This window comes from Dysidea avara, chromosome 7 (assembly GCF_963678975.1).
Source record: "Dysidea avara chromosome 7, odDysAvar1.4, whole genome shotgun sequence".
Classification (NCBI taxonomy): Eukaryota; Metazoa; Porifera; class Demospongiae; order Dictyoceratida; family Dysideidae; genus Dysidea; species Dysidea avara.
The window spans coordinates 9,385,069-9,400,229 of NC_089278.1; the positions used below are offsets into that span (position 1 = coordinate 9,385,069).

Genomic DNA, 15,161 nt, shown 5'->3' on the forward strand with positions numbered 1-15,161 from the left:
AAAACTAACCAAATGGTCACGTGAAAAATAATAACTATATACATTATAAATCATGTACCCGACGAGTATCGTTTTCTAACGAATATACTCTAGCTTTTAAAGTTTGCAAATCTCCAACTAGTTTCTTAGAATTAGATGCAGTTCTCCTAACTGCACGTAGTACTTCCTCATCTTGGTCTCCACTTAATCCCATTGTCAACTACAAGGCAGGAATGAAAAGCATTTTGTATTATAACATTAATTTACCTTGTACAGCTGCTTTTCAACATCTTTTAATCTGGATCGAAGAATTTTAATGTCATTCTTGTAACCTTCAATTTCCATTGCTCTTCTCTTTTCCAAGTTTTGGTAACGTGTGTTCATTAAGCCAAGCCTCTTAGTGGCCTTGTTAGTTCTTTGTTTAAATAAGTCCTTTGACGCATCACTCTCTTCTCTCAGTCTCCCAACCTCTTCTTCCAGCTTTACACACTGTTCCCTGTAGTTATCAGCTAGTTGTTGTGATTGGTGTAGCTGTTCTTTCAAGTGGCACAAACTTCCCTTGTCTGACCTACCACCATTTGGTGAGGTGGCAAGACTCATTCCAAGAACAGGATCAATTCCAACACTAATGTCTAACTGTTGTTTGTATCGGTCTAACTGTTGCAATAGTTTATCTTTCTCCTTCATCCAAGATCTTTCTTTTGCTCTCAATTCATATTTCAAGTCCAAATAGTCCTTTGTGCTCTCATACAATAACTCCTGAGTGTTGTGTAACTTGTCTGCCAAGTTCTTTATCTGGTCCGAGTCTCTTTGATGTTGTACATCACTCTCTTCAGCCTTTACCCTGCGATCTTCTAGAAGAGTGTCAACTTGTTCTTTGCACAATCGTGTCTGTTCCTCCAGCTGAGCTCTCAAGGCTTCCACAGTCAACAACAGTGTCTCTTTGTCAACATCATCATCTTCCTCTTTTTGAGCTTCTCTCATCTTTTCAGCTGGAGGTTTTTTGTGACCACCTGGGCCACGGCTAATAAGAGTGACCCCTCCATCTGCAGCCTTCCTAGACATGTGTTGTTGTATCAGTACCTTACCAGGTGGTTCCTTGATAAAATATGTAGTCTCTGCATTGACTGGTTGTGTTAAAGTCAACAAGTGTTGGATCTTCTTTCGATCATCAAGCTCTTGAATCCGGAGTCGATCATTTTCAGCATAAAGTCTTAGCACGTGTTCTCTTTCTTGGAACAAAAACACTTGCATGTCACTCAGAGCTTTTTGCAATTCTGCTATTTCATCTTCTCTTTGCCTGATTTCCCATTGGTTTTTATGCTATACAAGAGAACACTATATTCACTACAAAGAAATGTGTTAAAACTCACCTGCTCTTCATAGGTGCATTTATATTTGTGCAACCTCTTTAACAGTGACTCGTATTCGCCGTCAAATTCAGCTATTTTTTGCCTATAAAACTCCAGCAGTTCCCTGGATGGTCTAAGATGTCCCAGCCTTTCGTTGACCGTTGGTACAGAGCTGCTATCATCTGTTATTGAGCTATCATTGTGGGCCATGATTCAAATCTACTTTGTTGCGAGGAGACATTAATTAGAATGTTTAAGATATTACGTCACTAAATATTTTTGATAGTGGGATTGAGTTTGTTTGCTTTGTTCTACAGATTTTCCAACGGTTTTTTTCTACGTTTGTAGCAAAAGCAGTGATATTAGTTGCATTAAATGGCTGCTGTTTTACCATGAGATGACACGGAATTGATCACAAAAATGGCAGCTGAATCCTTATCAATCGGTGAAGAAGAATTTCAACGGCTACAAGTAAGCAAATATATATAACTCGCATTATCTGATCCTGTTTTCGAAATACGTGTGACGTGGCTAATATTGATGGTGGGTATTAATTAGAGCTAATCTTGCAGACACAGCTGATTGAGCTACGTACAGCAAATTACCAACTCAAAGAGAACAATGCAAAGCAGAATGCAGGTTAGCTACATTCATGCTTTGTTGTCCTTTAGCAGCTTTTATCCCAGAACTTAACCAACTGCAAGAGACACTTAGCTCACAAACACGTGAGCTAGAAAGAGCCAACAAAGTAACTAGTTTGTTAGTGTTGTATAAACCAGTTGTAATGTGTGTTTGTACATAGGCTTTGCAGAAAAGCAAAAAGGCAAAGGTAATTATTTGCAAATATTGCACTGCCATAAAAGTGTATGATAACCAATCTAGGAAGTATCAGGTTTGCTGGAAGACAATGAGAATCTTCAAAAGAAAATAGAGGTAGGTTTTCTCACAGTACAAAAAATGTAATTTAAAGTTCCCTTGCCTGCCAGGCTCAGGAGAATGATTTCAAACTACAGAACAAAACAATGATGGAAGAAATTAGCCAAGTATGTGTATAAATGTGAGATGAAAGATTTACTTTAAATTATCTTCACTGAAGTTAACTGATCAACTGAAGCAAGCAACAGTAGCACATGAAGTAGTCAAAAATACTGAAAATAACGACTACCGACGACTACAAGCTGAGAATGCTGCTCTCAAAAAGTCTTTAGAAAGTAGTAAGTTCTGCAGAATTAATTCATTAAATTGAATTTGTAAACACTTTTATTGTCCTGTGGTCAAAATAGGTCAAAACCATGTGCCTGCCCGTGAATCCATAGACGATCTCTTTGAAAAACTCAAGCATGTAATTCCTACTTCCACTGGAGATACCGTAGATGGTTCAAACTTGAGCAGTAAGTCAGGGATGAGTGCTGTATACAAAAATAAACTAATTGTTTTGTACATTATTAATTTTAAGCTACAGCAAGTGAGGATGATGAATGTTTGAAGCAGCTGGAGAGTATCAAGGAAGACTATGTTAAGTCAGTTTTGACATTGTCACCCGACACAACCATAGACGGCGAAAGTATGTTTATATAAAGAGACACTAGTACTATGACATATATTGCTATTGTATGTGTTTTATAGCAATGCAGCAATTACAGTTGAGGCTGACGACTACAGAAGAAGAGAAAAAGATTATTCAAGATCAACTCAAGACAGCTCAGGTGTGTACACAACAGTTTCTCAGTAAAGGTTGATTGGCAATATTAGAATTCTTATATCAGACTCTACAGATAAGTAGATACCTACTAATTATGCAAACACTAAAATTGGTTTTGTTAGATTTATAACTAGCATGAGCTGATGTGCCGAGAGTATGTTCAATACTTGTGTGTGAAAATGCATAATTGATTATCTAAACCATAAATGGGTTATTTGAGTATTGGGTTGAAATAAACTACATGCACATGTGTACAGTAGAACATTTAGCTTGTGTAATGCACACACATTGAGTTATTAAATGAATAATGAACTGATGTGAAGGTCTGCATAAAGTTTGTGTTTTACATTTCCTTTAGGAGGCAGCTCAGCTTGAAATTGCCCAGCTCAAGAAAGAGGTGGAAAAGGTAAGTCTACTTGTACTCATTGTATTTCATTTACCACTTACAAACTTCAGTGGACAGAAAAAGCCAAAAAGAAACAGGACAGGTGTGCATGTAATATGTACGTATGTGTATGCCTACATGTTTCCTGTGTGACAGTTACATCCAACTACAAGAGGAGAAAGAGAAGCAATATCAGCAGCAAAAGTAAGTGCAGAAATTGGCTATACACTTTGCATTTGTAGTCCTGAATTTGGATAATTGAAAATTTGTTAAAACAAAATTTTAAGTGAAGCCCTATGCTGTGTTACATAGAATTTCCCATTTGGGCATGCATAGTTGATTTGTGTGTACACATGTTTTGTACAGTGTGTGGTGTGGTTGTACACTGACCATAAGTAGTTTTAATCTAAAATAGTTCAAAAGAGATATACAATGTATGGTGGTGGCTAATTATAAGGCAAGGCTGTAGTGGTATGGCCATAATCAATTTTATATAGTGACAGGTCAAGTGTGTGATTTATAATTTTTGTCTTTTTTTGGCATTGGTACTATCAGTGCAGTGAATTGGACACCATGATGATTTTATTAATTCTAGTGTGGCCATTATACCAGGCTATACATGTAGCTCTGGGTTTTTTTGTAAGACTATGTACTGCAATTCTCATTCTATCTGAATAATGGCAGACATGTTTTACACATAAAGTTGAATGGATACTGCTAATCGTACACCATACAGTGGAGTCTCTCTAAGATGATCATAACCAAGAGTTCATAATACTAAGTAGTACAATTTTATATTATAAACTCTTGTTGTATTCCAGTAGGTATTGGTTCTATTGTAAACTTTTGTGCTGTGTTTCAGAATGACATATGAAGAGAAAATAAAGAGCAGAGATGCTGAGATAAAAGTCAGTTTAACATACGGATACATTAACACCTTAATCATTGTGGTCATGACAACACCCAGGCTCTGAAGGATAACTTGTCAACAGCACAAGAATCATTTAACAAGGCATCTCATGTAAGGAATTTTTTTTTAAAAAGAGAACTATGTATATAGTCAAACTTACTAGGAAACTGCTATCAGTGAGGAAACAGCACAGGAGTTAGATGCTCTAAGGTTTTAGTTTTGTCTATAAAGTAAAATAAGTCACAAGTGTACTTATGTGTAGAAGTGAAAACGAGAGTCTAAAGACGAGTGTGTTACTAGTGTCACAGGTGACTGCTGTATTATTGTATGTATGGTATACTGACAAAGATAACATGTAGTCCATAATTGAGAAACCCCATACACAATGATTTGATTAAGTTTGTGCACATTGTGAAGCTGTCTCTTGTACATTCACTTCTTTGCCATACCGTGTCTTTTAGTAGACATCCTTTAAATCAATAGTCTTAACTATAAAAGGTTTCATCCATACTATAATTTGAGATGCATGAGCACTCAAGACTAAAAGGTTTCTTTTAAAGGCCATACAGTACAAGCACTGTGGTAGGAGTAAATACTGTTGGGAGCTCATATGCACTGTAAGCTGTAAGCTCCAGGGGTGGTGAATAAAGTTTGACATACAAACTTGAAATGTATGTGTGAAGAAGATATTTTTCTTCCAAGTAGTCTGCCAATATTTTAATTGTAAATTTATCCACCCACATCTCTATCATACATTGTGTACTGTAGGAGGCACAGTCTGCCCAAGAGATACTCAACAAGAATGTGGGAGAATTAATGGAGGAGAACTCTCGGCTAGCTAGTGATAAGATGCAATCAGACAAAGTAGGGACACTACCATAGTGTCATACTCACTGGTTGTATCCCGTGTGATGTGTAGTTAGCAGAAAGCCGTAAAAACATGTTAGATGAGATGTCCAAAGACCACCAAGAGAATCTTAAAGTAGTTGAGCGACGGCAAGAGGTAGGTGTGTTAAGTATACAACTCGAACATTGAGAGTGATTTGTGAATAAAAATCAGACAATGCTGAGTGATCTTAGACAGCAACTTGATAGTGAGAAAGTGAGTTTCAATGAATGTTTTGTGGATTTTTTTGTTAGTTCCCTTTTTTTGTTTTGTGTGCGTGCATGCATGCGTGTGTAGTTCTGTCAGCACCTTTGTGTTCGTGTGTGTGTGTGCATGCGTGCGTGTGTGCATGTCTGTGATGCATGTGCACACATGCAGTGCTTAGTGTGTTGGTTGCATGTGTTTGTCATGTTTGTGCATGTCTGTGTAGTACATGTGTCTATGTGTATCTCTAATTGATCTGTGCTGCTATTGTGTAGGATAAAACTAATGACTTATCAGCAAAGTGCCATGACCTGGAGCAGCAGCTACTGCGACTGCAATCTCTAGCAGAGAAAATTTCAAGCTATGAGCAGCAGCTACAACAATCTGAGGAGCAACTAACCACTGTGAAACAGGAAACAGATGAGAAGATATCCCTAATGGAGAAAGACCATCAGAACAAATTAGAGGTAGGTCTTGTACAACAAAAGAGCCAGTGTACGTAGGCCATCTGTTTGTATTGATAGGAGTTGAATGGCCAGTTGACAGCTAACCAGACAGAAATTGAGGCAAACAAGAAAGTTATTGTTGAGCTAGAGATGATGAAGCAGGACAAAGAATCAGAAATAAAGATAGTGGAAAAGAAAACATCAGGATTGGTAAAAAAAAATGGCTGAAAGACAAATCACCATAGTTGTACATGTGTAGATCAGAGATCTTAGACGTCAGATGCAACAGATGCAAAAGAAAGAAGAAAAACTACAACAACAGTTAAACAATACACGACTAAGAGGTGTGAGAAATTTTGTGGTGTACTATATACATGATAGAGGTTAACATAAGTTGTATTACTTCCATTAAAGACAATCCTGGTATTTATAAATATGGCATTATCTTGTCTTTTTTGTTAGATGATGTTGTGTTGTCTGTGAAGCGTGAAATTAGCCATGACACTTCTTCACTGCACAGCTGGTCAGCACACTAATATAGTGTCGTCTGTGTGTTAACTGTCAATTTTTATATCCTTCCATTTTCAGCGACAGTAGTGTATCATCTCTCAGAGCCGTACTAGGAGATACAGCCAGCAGTAATTTAGTACGTCAAGTTGTTATGAAGTCATTTTTTGAGCTGTGTTGTTGTGTTGTTAGAGCTCTATGTCTGGCAACCAAGAAGAGCCACTGAGCATTGAAGAGAGCAAAGAATTGATGGGAAGAATTGCTCAACTACAGCAGGACAAAGCAACTCTGGAAGAAAGGGTATGTTTTTCTCTATATGGTGTGCTCTGCATATGTAGTTTGAGGCCAAAAGGAAATCCCATTTCCTTATGGAATACCTTAGTAGTTTTATGGCTATGATTATCCATTGAAGGATTGCTTACCTCAGTAATTGTTTAGTCACATGACAGGTATTACTTTTTATCAGGTTAGCCATTTGGAGAATACTGGCTCTGCTTTAGCTGAAGATGTGATGCAGAAATCAGCCATCATCAACCAGTACTTCATGGAGAACAAAGCTGGTCTGTTGCATAACATGTTGTAGAAAACATGTATAGTAGGGATAAGTGTGAAATGTTATATATACAATATCAGGGTTTGGTACGAGGGCATTTCATTCTCCCTTCCCCTGTTATTGATTGGTATCTCCTCAAATTGATTCTTGCCTCTCTGGAAAATGCTGCCTGTCCTTCTGCTGGTCAAACATTAGAATAAAATATAACGCTCCCAGCTCCCTCTGGGTTAGGGTACTAGAAAAATCACTGCAAATCTGATGTAGCTAGTTGTATGTCATGACGTAAGATTGCATACAAAATTAGCTGTACTATAATACTTGAAGTACATAATATTAGACAATCATGTTTTGAGAAGATATACACAACAATTCCCCGAAGCAAGCAGTTTGGTGTTACTAAGTGGTGATGGGGAGGTCTATTCTTACTAGTGTGTGTTTCTGTAGATCATGAGCAGATGGACAAGCAGTCACAACATGGTAGCATCGGTCAGATGATCTCACCGCTGAAACTGATGCAACGTATGAGAGGAAGTACTTCAGAGAGCCTACAGGAGACCAACCGAAAGATGCAGCGAGCACTTGAAGAAGCACTAATGAAAAACATTCACCTACAAAAGGTATTTACGGAGTTTACAAAGTATTTACAATCTTTAATTGTATTTATTATATTAGAACATTGATATGCTGAGTTCACAGTTGCAAGGGCAAACAACAGGTCTTGACAATGTACCCACAAGTACTTCATCTTAGTTTTTACAATCTGTAATCATTTGTGTTCTTGTAATGTGCACTTATTGTTTGTTTCACCATTTATAAATTTGCTATCCTGTGGCCTGCTGTTGGGTGACAAAAAGTATGGAAGTATAAATAATGGTACCAATGCCAAATAAGCTTTTAAATAGTTTCTCATAACACTGTACATAGTGATTGTTAAAAACCATCCTACGTGACTGACAAAGCCTAGTTATGTCATACATACCTGGTTATGTCATGCATGGTTGGTGGTATGTACACTACAATTTGGTTTGTGGTGGTTTGCACAGAAGTACACTAGTGTAATTAGCATGGAGCATATAAATCAAGCAGTTCACCTTTTAGTCTCTGCTGCTATTTGTTAGCCAAATTTGTATGTTAACATGAATTAGTTAAATACATAATATTATGGTATATAGCCATCTGTCATCTTTCAGTAGACTACTCTGCACAAAGTTTACACAATGGAAATGAATTTACACACTCATTCTCCTTGTTGTATTCAACCTGCATGCTGTATATGTAGTGTTGCATATAGCTAATGAGCAATATCAAGGGAACAACATGTGCACAATACTATGCAAACAACTTGTATAGGGTTTTTAAAAGATTACCCATACACTCTAATAAAGCATTCATATGATTATTAATGTGAATTAACATGCCCTTCTCCTGATCTATTTAGACAAACAAGACTAGAATATTTTGTATGGCAGTAGATACTCCCAACACTCCCTACCTTTAATGCAGTTCTTTAGTATTTAGAGTTTTTTTTCTTCGGTTCATAGCTACTAGAGCTAGCAGACCTTCAATACTGCCTGTGCTCTCAATATTGTTGTTTTATGTACTTGTATGCAGTACCAATACTTCATAATATTTGAACTCTTTGGCAGTACAGTCATATCAAACACTGGGTGATGCAAAACTGAATTAGCTTATAGTCTGCATGGGAAGGGAACAGATAGACCTCCTGAAATATATATCTGTACACACTTTACACATTCTTGGAGCACACTTTATTGTACTACCTTGTAAAATTCCTAAAACTTGTTATAATATGATTCAAGTAGTGATGCTATACTATATAGCAAGGTGGGTGAATTTTTATGGTTTTTGCAATTGATAATCTTTTCATGAAACAGTACAATCTGTGATTTGTGATATTATTTTACCCCTTGATTTTTGTGAGATAGCTAGGCCATTTATAGAAAAATTTACCATAAAGAAATATCCCAAGCACTATGTGGTATAAAGAGTTTGTGCTTCTAACCACACAACTAGCTAAATTTTGCTCACTTAATGATCATGAATTGTTTCCAGTTTTACAGTAAGTGATTAAGCAGCTTGCAGCAATCATGTTGAGTTCTTACGATAGTATTTATCATAACTGTAGAGCTACGAGTCTAGCTTGTTAGTATATTCTGTGTTTTCTTGAACTCATGCATGTGGGCCAATCGGTAATACAGCCTTACTGCTGAACATCAAAATAAAATACAAGATACTATACAAATTGGCTACAAAAAATTCATCACAGTGGATTGCTATAGATTGTACTGAGGTTATGGTCCAGTCTTGACTCGAGTATCGTCTGTCTTGTATGATCCACTAACAGTAATGCTCGGTCAGAAACAGCAACTGCAGAGAAATCTCCCTCCAAGTTAGACCACAAACAGTCGTCTCCATCTGGATAACTACACAGTAACTCTCTCTTACTATTGAACACAGCTACTCTCGGATGATTGGCATAAGACACGATAATGTTGTGCTCTTTGTCAATGATCATGTCCTGTACTTTGTAAGTATTCTTTGTGTTCTTATCTGGCAGTAAGTGTACAGGTGTCATGGTGTATGTATTGGAATCAATATCTGTAATGCATGCATAGTTGTAATAGTCTTCCTGTGTTTTGGTGCCTAGAGCTGCAGAGAAGGCAACATGTACACTGAAATCACTAGCAATAGTTAAGGAAGCCAATGACGCTGAAAAGTTGATATTATGAAGAATGTGAAGTTCAGAGTTGCAGATAAGGACATCTTGTGTGCCTCCTGCTGCTACCATACTGTCGTGGGCTCCAATGCAAACTGGCTCAAATTGCAGTTTACTTGAAAAGACAAGTTGCTGTCTCTTGGCTTCAGGATTAGAGGCCTTCACCAGCTGTAAACCTTTCCTGTTGGCAACAACCAAATTGTCATTACCGTCACATGTTATACCACTTGGACTGTTTAGTGAGAATCCATGAAAAGAAGTAATGTCAATTATGAAGCATTCATTACCAGCCAATTGTTTTACAATGTACGCTTTTCCTTTCTCAGTACAAATAGCAATATGGCCACTGCTAGTGACAGTGAGACCTGTTATCACTTCTCTGAGGCACAGAACTTCTTGAGGTTTAGTTAGTAGCCCATAGTAGTGACTTGATGGATAAACCATAGCTTTAAAGGGACTTTCAGTGATTGGATGCCCCCCACACTTCAACAAGACTTCCACAACACCAGTGACAACAGGGACGTAAGCAATATTCCAGATACCCTCGACCCAACCAGGAAGGAATGGGGAAATGTGTTGCTCTACTGGCAGTACAGAATTGCGATTATCGGTTATCGTGCATGTAAAATTTGATGTCAATTCTATCATCTCATCATAGGTTTTCGTGACTAGTGGCTGATTTTGAATATCTCGAAACACAACAGTGAATGATGTAACTTTGTTGGTGCAAGCCCACTTCAGACCTGGTCCGTCAGCTGTGGTGTACTTATGATGGGCAGGACCCACCACAACTGGAATATTCCATGTCTTCAGTTCATGCATATGTGTAGGGTTGGTTAGAACTTTAATGTATGCTTCAGGCTTTGCTAACAGTGGAGCTTCGAGGCTACAGTTATTTCTACAACGTATGAGCTGCTTCTTAGCATTCTTTCTTGCTGCATCTAACTCCAACTTTTGTGCTCGGTGCAAGTCACTAAGTTCCCGATAAGCATCATTTTCCATTTTATCCAACACCAGTCTCATGCCTTCATAATACATCTTTATTCTGTTATAGCCGTCTTCATAGTTTTCTTTAAGTAGAGCTAGTTCTCCATCAATTTCACCATTTAGATCCTCAAACTCTGTAGCCTGTGATGGATTCTCCTTTATGACAGACAATTTTGACATACCATCAGCCAGATCAGTTGCTTGAACAGGACCTGCTGGAGTGTTGGCTGGTGAAAAATACCCTGACTCTTGAGATCGTGACTCTGAAAATTTTATGTGTTGTTTCCCTTTGCCTTGAAGCTTATTTATTTCTGTTTCAATAATCTGTACTAGTTCGTGATGATGGCCTCCTTCTCTGAGACAAGACAGAAATGCTAAATGACTATCAGCTTCTTTTAGACGTAAGAATACAATTAAATTGTCCGCTCCTTTGCCTTCAGTAGTTTCTAGAATATTCTGTGCTTCATTTGGAGTTATGACACTTTGATTCTCCAGTTTTGAAACTAAAAAGTGTAGTCCTACCATTTGTTTGATGTGAGGCTCACAATGCTGAATGGCCAGATGAGTTCGTAGGCTGTTTACAAAAGGCTCGTAATCTGATACTTTCTCCATGACAGTACAAAACAGCTTGAACTGTTCGATATCCTGTATCACGTTAAGCATGATATCCATCAGTTTCCTGTATAGGGAAACACATTGTGTGGCTATTATGGGTTTCCTTATGAATACTGCATACATATATCATGTATCTAAACTCATAGCATAAGGGACTGTGAGTCACCCACCACAATAAGTCACACAGTTCCCACTTCTATATGATACGTGCCATCGCAATACATAAATTTACAGATGTTGGTTACTGTCTTCTGACCCTGTTTGATGAGTAGTAAGTTGCGTGAAGTGTGTGATCTCGTGATGATAAACAGCACACACTAAAGAATAGGACTTAAATTAAGCAAAGAGGTGCTCTACTAGGCAACAAAGGATGCACCATCATCAGCACTAGGAGTTATGATGGATTATCAATATATTTGGTACCTATACCTTGACCAATCATTAAACACTTGGCTGGGCAAGGCCAAGCATAGTTAATTCACAGTTTATTGTCACCACCCACATGGTATCTTGCAAGAGTATTTATCATGTGATACCTTGAATTATGTGTAGAATACATTTTCACAATTATAGGGCTAGCACATAGTTTATATAAAGGTAATTATGTGGGCTACAGCCCCCAATGATTCTCAGCAATGTTACTTCATCAGATTGAAATACTCTAATATAGCAATCAAATACTCCAATAGAACAGTCAAGCATGACAGTGACGGATGTGAGACATTAGTTACTGCCTATGTGAGTAAATAAAGCATAAAGCTGTAATTATAGTCTATGTTGTAACTGATATATCTCACAGACAATCTGGGATATGAGTGCTGGCTTATAGCTACCATTTTATTATTTCAAAGTCCGATGGATTTCAAATAAATGGAAATTCGTGTCACAAATTATGAAAGATACGCATGCATGCTTGCCAACAACTGACTTACTGATGAAATAATTCCAATTCTTATGCACTGTCAAAACCCAACAATGGTATATCTGGTTACTGACGTAGTAATGATACTGTTTTATAGCCACTATAAAACTGATGAGTGATGATTACGTGTCTATGCCAATATGTTTGATCAAGTGAAGGCAAGTAACTTTTAATTGGAGGAATGTATTTTCGAAGAATAGCAGGTATTGGAAATTTATTTTCAAAGAGAAGAGCCTTTTTGAAATATCCAAAAATAAAAATTCTTTGAAAATTACCCACTATATGGTGGCACATTTCAATCCCCATAATGAAATGATCACCCACCCTTATGCTTTTAAAACTCGTACTGTGAATCAACTTTGCCTGGCCTACTACCCTGTGCACCTGAAATCACTCCATATTTTAGATTCATGATTCGATGTGTCACTGTGTGACTTTCGGTAACTTCCAACATTTTTTTAAAGCTTTATAACTCCCAGAGCAGCTATCCTTGCCCTCAGCAGTAGTACCACTGGGTAGCCCCTCGAAGTACTAGTCACATGTACAAGTGTGGATGACATCACTAGTTGTACAGTGACATTATGAGTGGCAATGCAAAAGCTGCACGACTTATATACGCTGTATAAATCTGTTTAAAATTTATAGCTAAGGAACCAAATAATCATGGAGAACATATCCAAGATATTATTTCCTTTTATTTGCAGTAGACCACAGCTGGCTGAAGTTATTTACATGTAAATACCTAGCTACACCCGTGTGTGTGTGTGTGTGTGTGTGTGTGTGTGTGTGTGTGTGTGTGTGTGTGTGTGTGTGTGTGTGTGTGTGTGTGTGTGTGTGTGTGTGCATGCTGGCAGGACTGCTCCAGTGCTGTAACAGATAGTTATTGTACAGGTCATGTTTTTGTGGTAGCCACTTCCTTGTATTGTTTAGGGAAACTCAGCTTTCATACTGTATAAACAAATAACAAATACAAATGCATGATTTTTTGTTTCCCTAATCCAGTACAAGGAAACAGGATACGGTCAGAAAATGGCTATAATGAGTCTGTGAGTACCTCACAATAGTAGCTAAGTGGTGTGGTGTGCAATAGCTACTGTGTTGGTATTATGAACACTAAATGTTGGTTGACCATTTCACAGAACCCTGATAAGCTATATATACCCAGCCGGCATGCCCATTCAAATACAAATACTCAATGACTATGCAGTCATGCTTTGTATGCATGAAACATTAGTGCTTGAGATAACCTTGCTTGTTCCTATACAAGGTCAGGACATGCCACTGAAATAATATTTGTTTCAATGGACTTTATTAACTGCAACTAAAATTTTCCCTTGAATTTACACCAGCACAATGAGGATGTAGCCAGGAAATGGTTAATTTGAAGCCATGGATCTTGACTCAACCATAAATATTATATACTACGCGGGTGCGTAGTATATAATATCTATGACTCAACATGGCATCCATGACTCAAGGCATTGAGAAATAGCTAATTTTAATTCATGCGGATACTGAGACCACATAGCCATATGGGGATACGGCTAGTTAAACAAGATGGGGAGGGATTCACTCTTGCTTAAATTAACTAGCTAGCTATATGATAGCACATAAGAATACACACAAACTCGAGTAGCTACCTGTTTCGAAAGAGTGGATTTCTTTCGTCGCTCAGAACATCCTTGTTGTGGTCGGATAGGAGTTTGTGAGAGTACAGCTGACCGAGGATGATGTTGCAATCGGTGCATCTCTCAAACTTAGCATAATGTGCTTTCAAGGTCCAACGTACGTTGAGATTCATTGCGTTCAATTGCGGCAAAGATCACGTGCTTACTATTCGCGCATGTGCTACATTCAAGGATAAGTGCATGCGCGAAACCATCTAATAGAGCAGTCAGTTGTAATTGTAATAGTCATGCTGAATTTCATGCCAAGGGTCACAACCATCTGGCTGCTAATCTGGATTTTATTCCTAATCAATAAGCTTTTTAGTACTCTTCCTTATACATCTATTTCTCCTTTATCATTTTGTTCAGTGGCTTCATCTACGTTTCATCTTTCTGAAGTGTTTCAGAACATAATGTTATTATATTTCAATTATAAGAGCAAAAAATACTGAGCCCGGAAAACTTATTACTAAACTTGTAAATTGTAGCATTCTTTCCTAGTGTCCATTGAATCAGAATCATGTGTATGACCTTTAGTCACTGTGTATCTTCAGATCATGCCACAGGCAGTGGCCACTTGTACAGTACATGCATCCCTAATACACACTTTGCAATTGCTAAACAATAATATGTTCATTCCTATAAGCCATTCCATTTTTGTCAGTATGCCACGCATGATATTCTTCATGTTTTAGTTACATGTTTCTGACTCCTATTCACAGGCCTTAAGCCTACGCACAGGTCCCTAGTAGCTATATCTCAGAGCTTAGCCCTCATGTTAAATGTGACTGAGTGATATAGTCTTACTCTTATGTAATTACACAAAAGAGAATAGCGTAATCAGTAGGCTGAGGTTGTGCCCTCCAGCACTACCATCAGTAACCCCCTTTGGTTATGCTCCTGTCACTAGCTGTATAGTACACCCCCTTTGGTTATGCTCCTGTCACTAGCTGTATAGTACATCCCCTTTGGTTATGCTCCTGTCACTAGCTGTATAGTACACCCCCTTTGGTTATGCTCCTGTCACTAGCTGTATAGTACATCCCCTTTGGTTATGCTCCTGTCACTAGCTGTATAGTACACCCCCTTTGGTTATGCTCCTGTCACTAGCTGTATAGTACATCCCCTTTGGTTATGCTCCTGTCACTAGCTGTATAGTACACCCCCTTTGGTTATGCTCCTGTCACTAGCTGTATAGTACATCCCCTTTGGTTATGCTCCTGTCACTAGCTGTATAGTACATCCCCTTTGGTTATGCTCCTGTCACTAGCTGTATAGTACACCCCCTTTGGTTATGCTCCTGTCACTA

General features: G+C 38.0%; 3 protein-coding genes across 4 annotated transcripts; 1 reads left to right on the forward strand and 2 right to left on the reverse strand.

The window, feature by feature from the left end:
* Positions 1 to 16: 16 nt before the first annotated feature.
* On the reverse strand, positions 17 to 1,613 carry LOC136259930 (coiled-coil domain-containing protein 77-like). The gene is made up of 3 exons (XM_066053504.1): positions 1,353 to 1,613; positions 247 to 1,302; positions 17 to 199 (listed from the first exon to the last, which is right to left on the reverse strand). Exons 1-3 carry the CDS (start codon positions 1,539 to 1,541, stop codon positions 44 to 46), a joined length of 1,401 nt encoding a protein of 466 aa, XP_065909576.1. The 5' UTR covers positions 1,542 to 1,613; the 3' UTR covers positions 17 to 43.
* A 13-nt stretch (positions 1,614 to 1,626) lies between these two features.
* On the forward strand, positions 1,627 to 7,780 carry LOC136259915 (GRIP1-associated protein 1-like). 2 transcript variants are annotated; one of them, XM_066053478.1, is made up of 29 exons: positions 1,627 to 1,802; positions 1,904 to 1,970; positions 2,018 to 2,079; positions 2,134 to 2,160; positions 2,214 to 2,264; positions 2,318 to 2,374; positions 2,428 to 2,545; positions 2,615 to 2,722; positions 2,788 to 2,895; positions 2,958 to 3,037; positions 3,392 to 3,439; positions 3,490 to 3,521; positions 3,575 to 3,622; positions 4,281 to 4,326; positions 4,386 to 4,439; positions 4,492 to 4,538; positions 4,591 to 4,636; positions 5,097 to 5,192; positions 5,248 to 5,331; positions 5,389 to 5,430; positions 5,694 to 5,885; positions 5,943 to 6,074; positions 6,124 to 6,208; positions 6,327 to 6,387; positions 6,453 to 6,510; positions 6,564 to 6,671; positions 6,838 to 6,931; positions 7,369 to 7,541; positions 7,597 to 7,780. In XM_066053478.1, exons 1-29 carry the CDS (start codon positions 1,752 to 1,754, stop codon positions 7,672 to 7,674), a joined length of 2,253 nt encoding a protein of 750 aa, XP_065909550.1. In that variant the 5' UTR covers positions 1,627 to 1,751; the 3' UTR covers positions 7,675 to 7,780. The 2 variants fall into 2 exon arrangements, with proteins under 2 accessions (XP_065909550.1, XP_065909551.1); XM_066053479.1 differs by having other exon boundaries at positions 2,794 to 2,895.
* Positions 7,781 to 9,145: 1,365 nt separating this feature from the next.
* LOC136259914 (uncharacterized) lies at positions 9,146 to 14,026 on the reverse strand. The gene is made up of 2 exons (XM_066053477.1): positions 13,826 to 14,026; positions 9,146 to 11,327 (listed from the first exon to the last, which is right to left on the reverse strand). The coding sequence occupies exons 1-2, from the start codon at positions 13,984 to 13,986 to the stop codon at positions 9,206 to 9,208; spliced, it is 2,283 nt and encodes a 760-aa protein (XP_065909549.1). The 5' UTR covers positions 13,987 to 14,026; the 3' UTR covers positions 9,146 to 9,205.
* Between the last annotated feature and the right edge of the window lie 1,135 nt (positions 14,027 to 15,161).

Bases quoted from the DNA above. Each gene is read 5' to 3' on its own strand.
- LOC136259930 (XM_066053504.1), bottom strand. From the start codon at position 1,541: ATGGCCCACAATGATAGCTCAATAACAGATGATAGCAGCTCTGTACCA. The intron at 1,303-1,352 runs GTGAGTTTTAAC...TCTCTTGTATAG, and splicing joins AATGCACCTATGAAGAGCAG to CATAAAAACCAATGGGAAAT. The intron at 200-246 runs GTAAATTAATGT...CCTGCCTTGTAG, and splicing joins TTGAAAAGCAGCTGTACAAG to TTGACAATGGGATTAAGTGG.
- LOC136259915 (XM_066053478.1), top strand. From the start codon at position 1,752: ATGGCAGCTGAATCCTTATCAATCGGTGAAGAAGAATTTCAACGGCTA. The intron at 6,388-6,452 runs GTCAGCACACTA...TTCCATTTTCAG, and splicing joins ACTTCTTCACTGCACAGCTG to CGACAGTAGTGTATCATCTC. The intron at 7,542-7,596 runs GTATTTACGGAG...TTATTATATTAG, and splicing joins AAAACATTCACCTACAAAAG to AACATTGATATGCTGAGTTC.
- LOC136259914 (XM_066053477.1), bottom strand. From the start codon at position 13,986: ATGAATCTCAACGTACGTTGGACCTTGAAAGCACATTATGCTAAGTTT. The intron at 11,328-13,825 runs GTAGCTACTCGA...TTCCCTATACAG, and splicing joins AATCCACTCTTTCGAAACAG to GAAACTGATGGATATCATGC.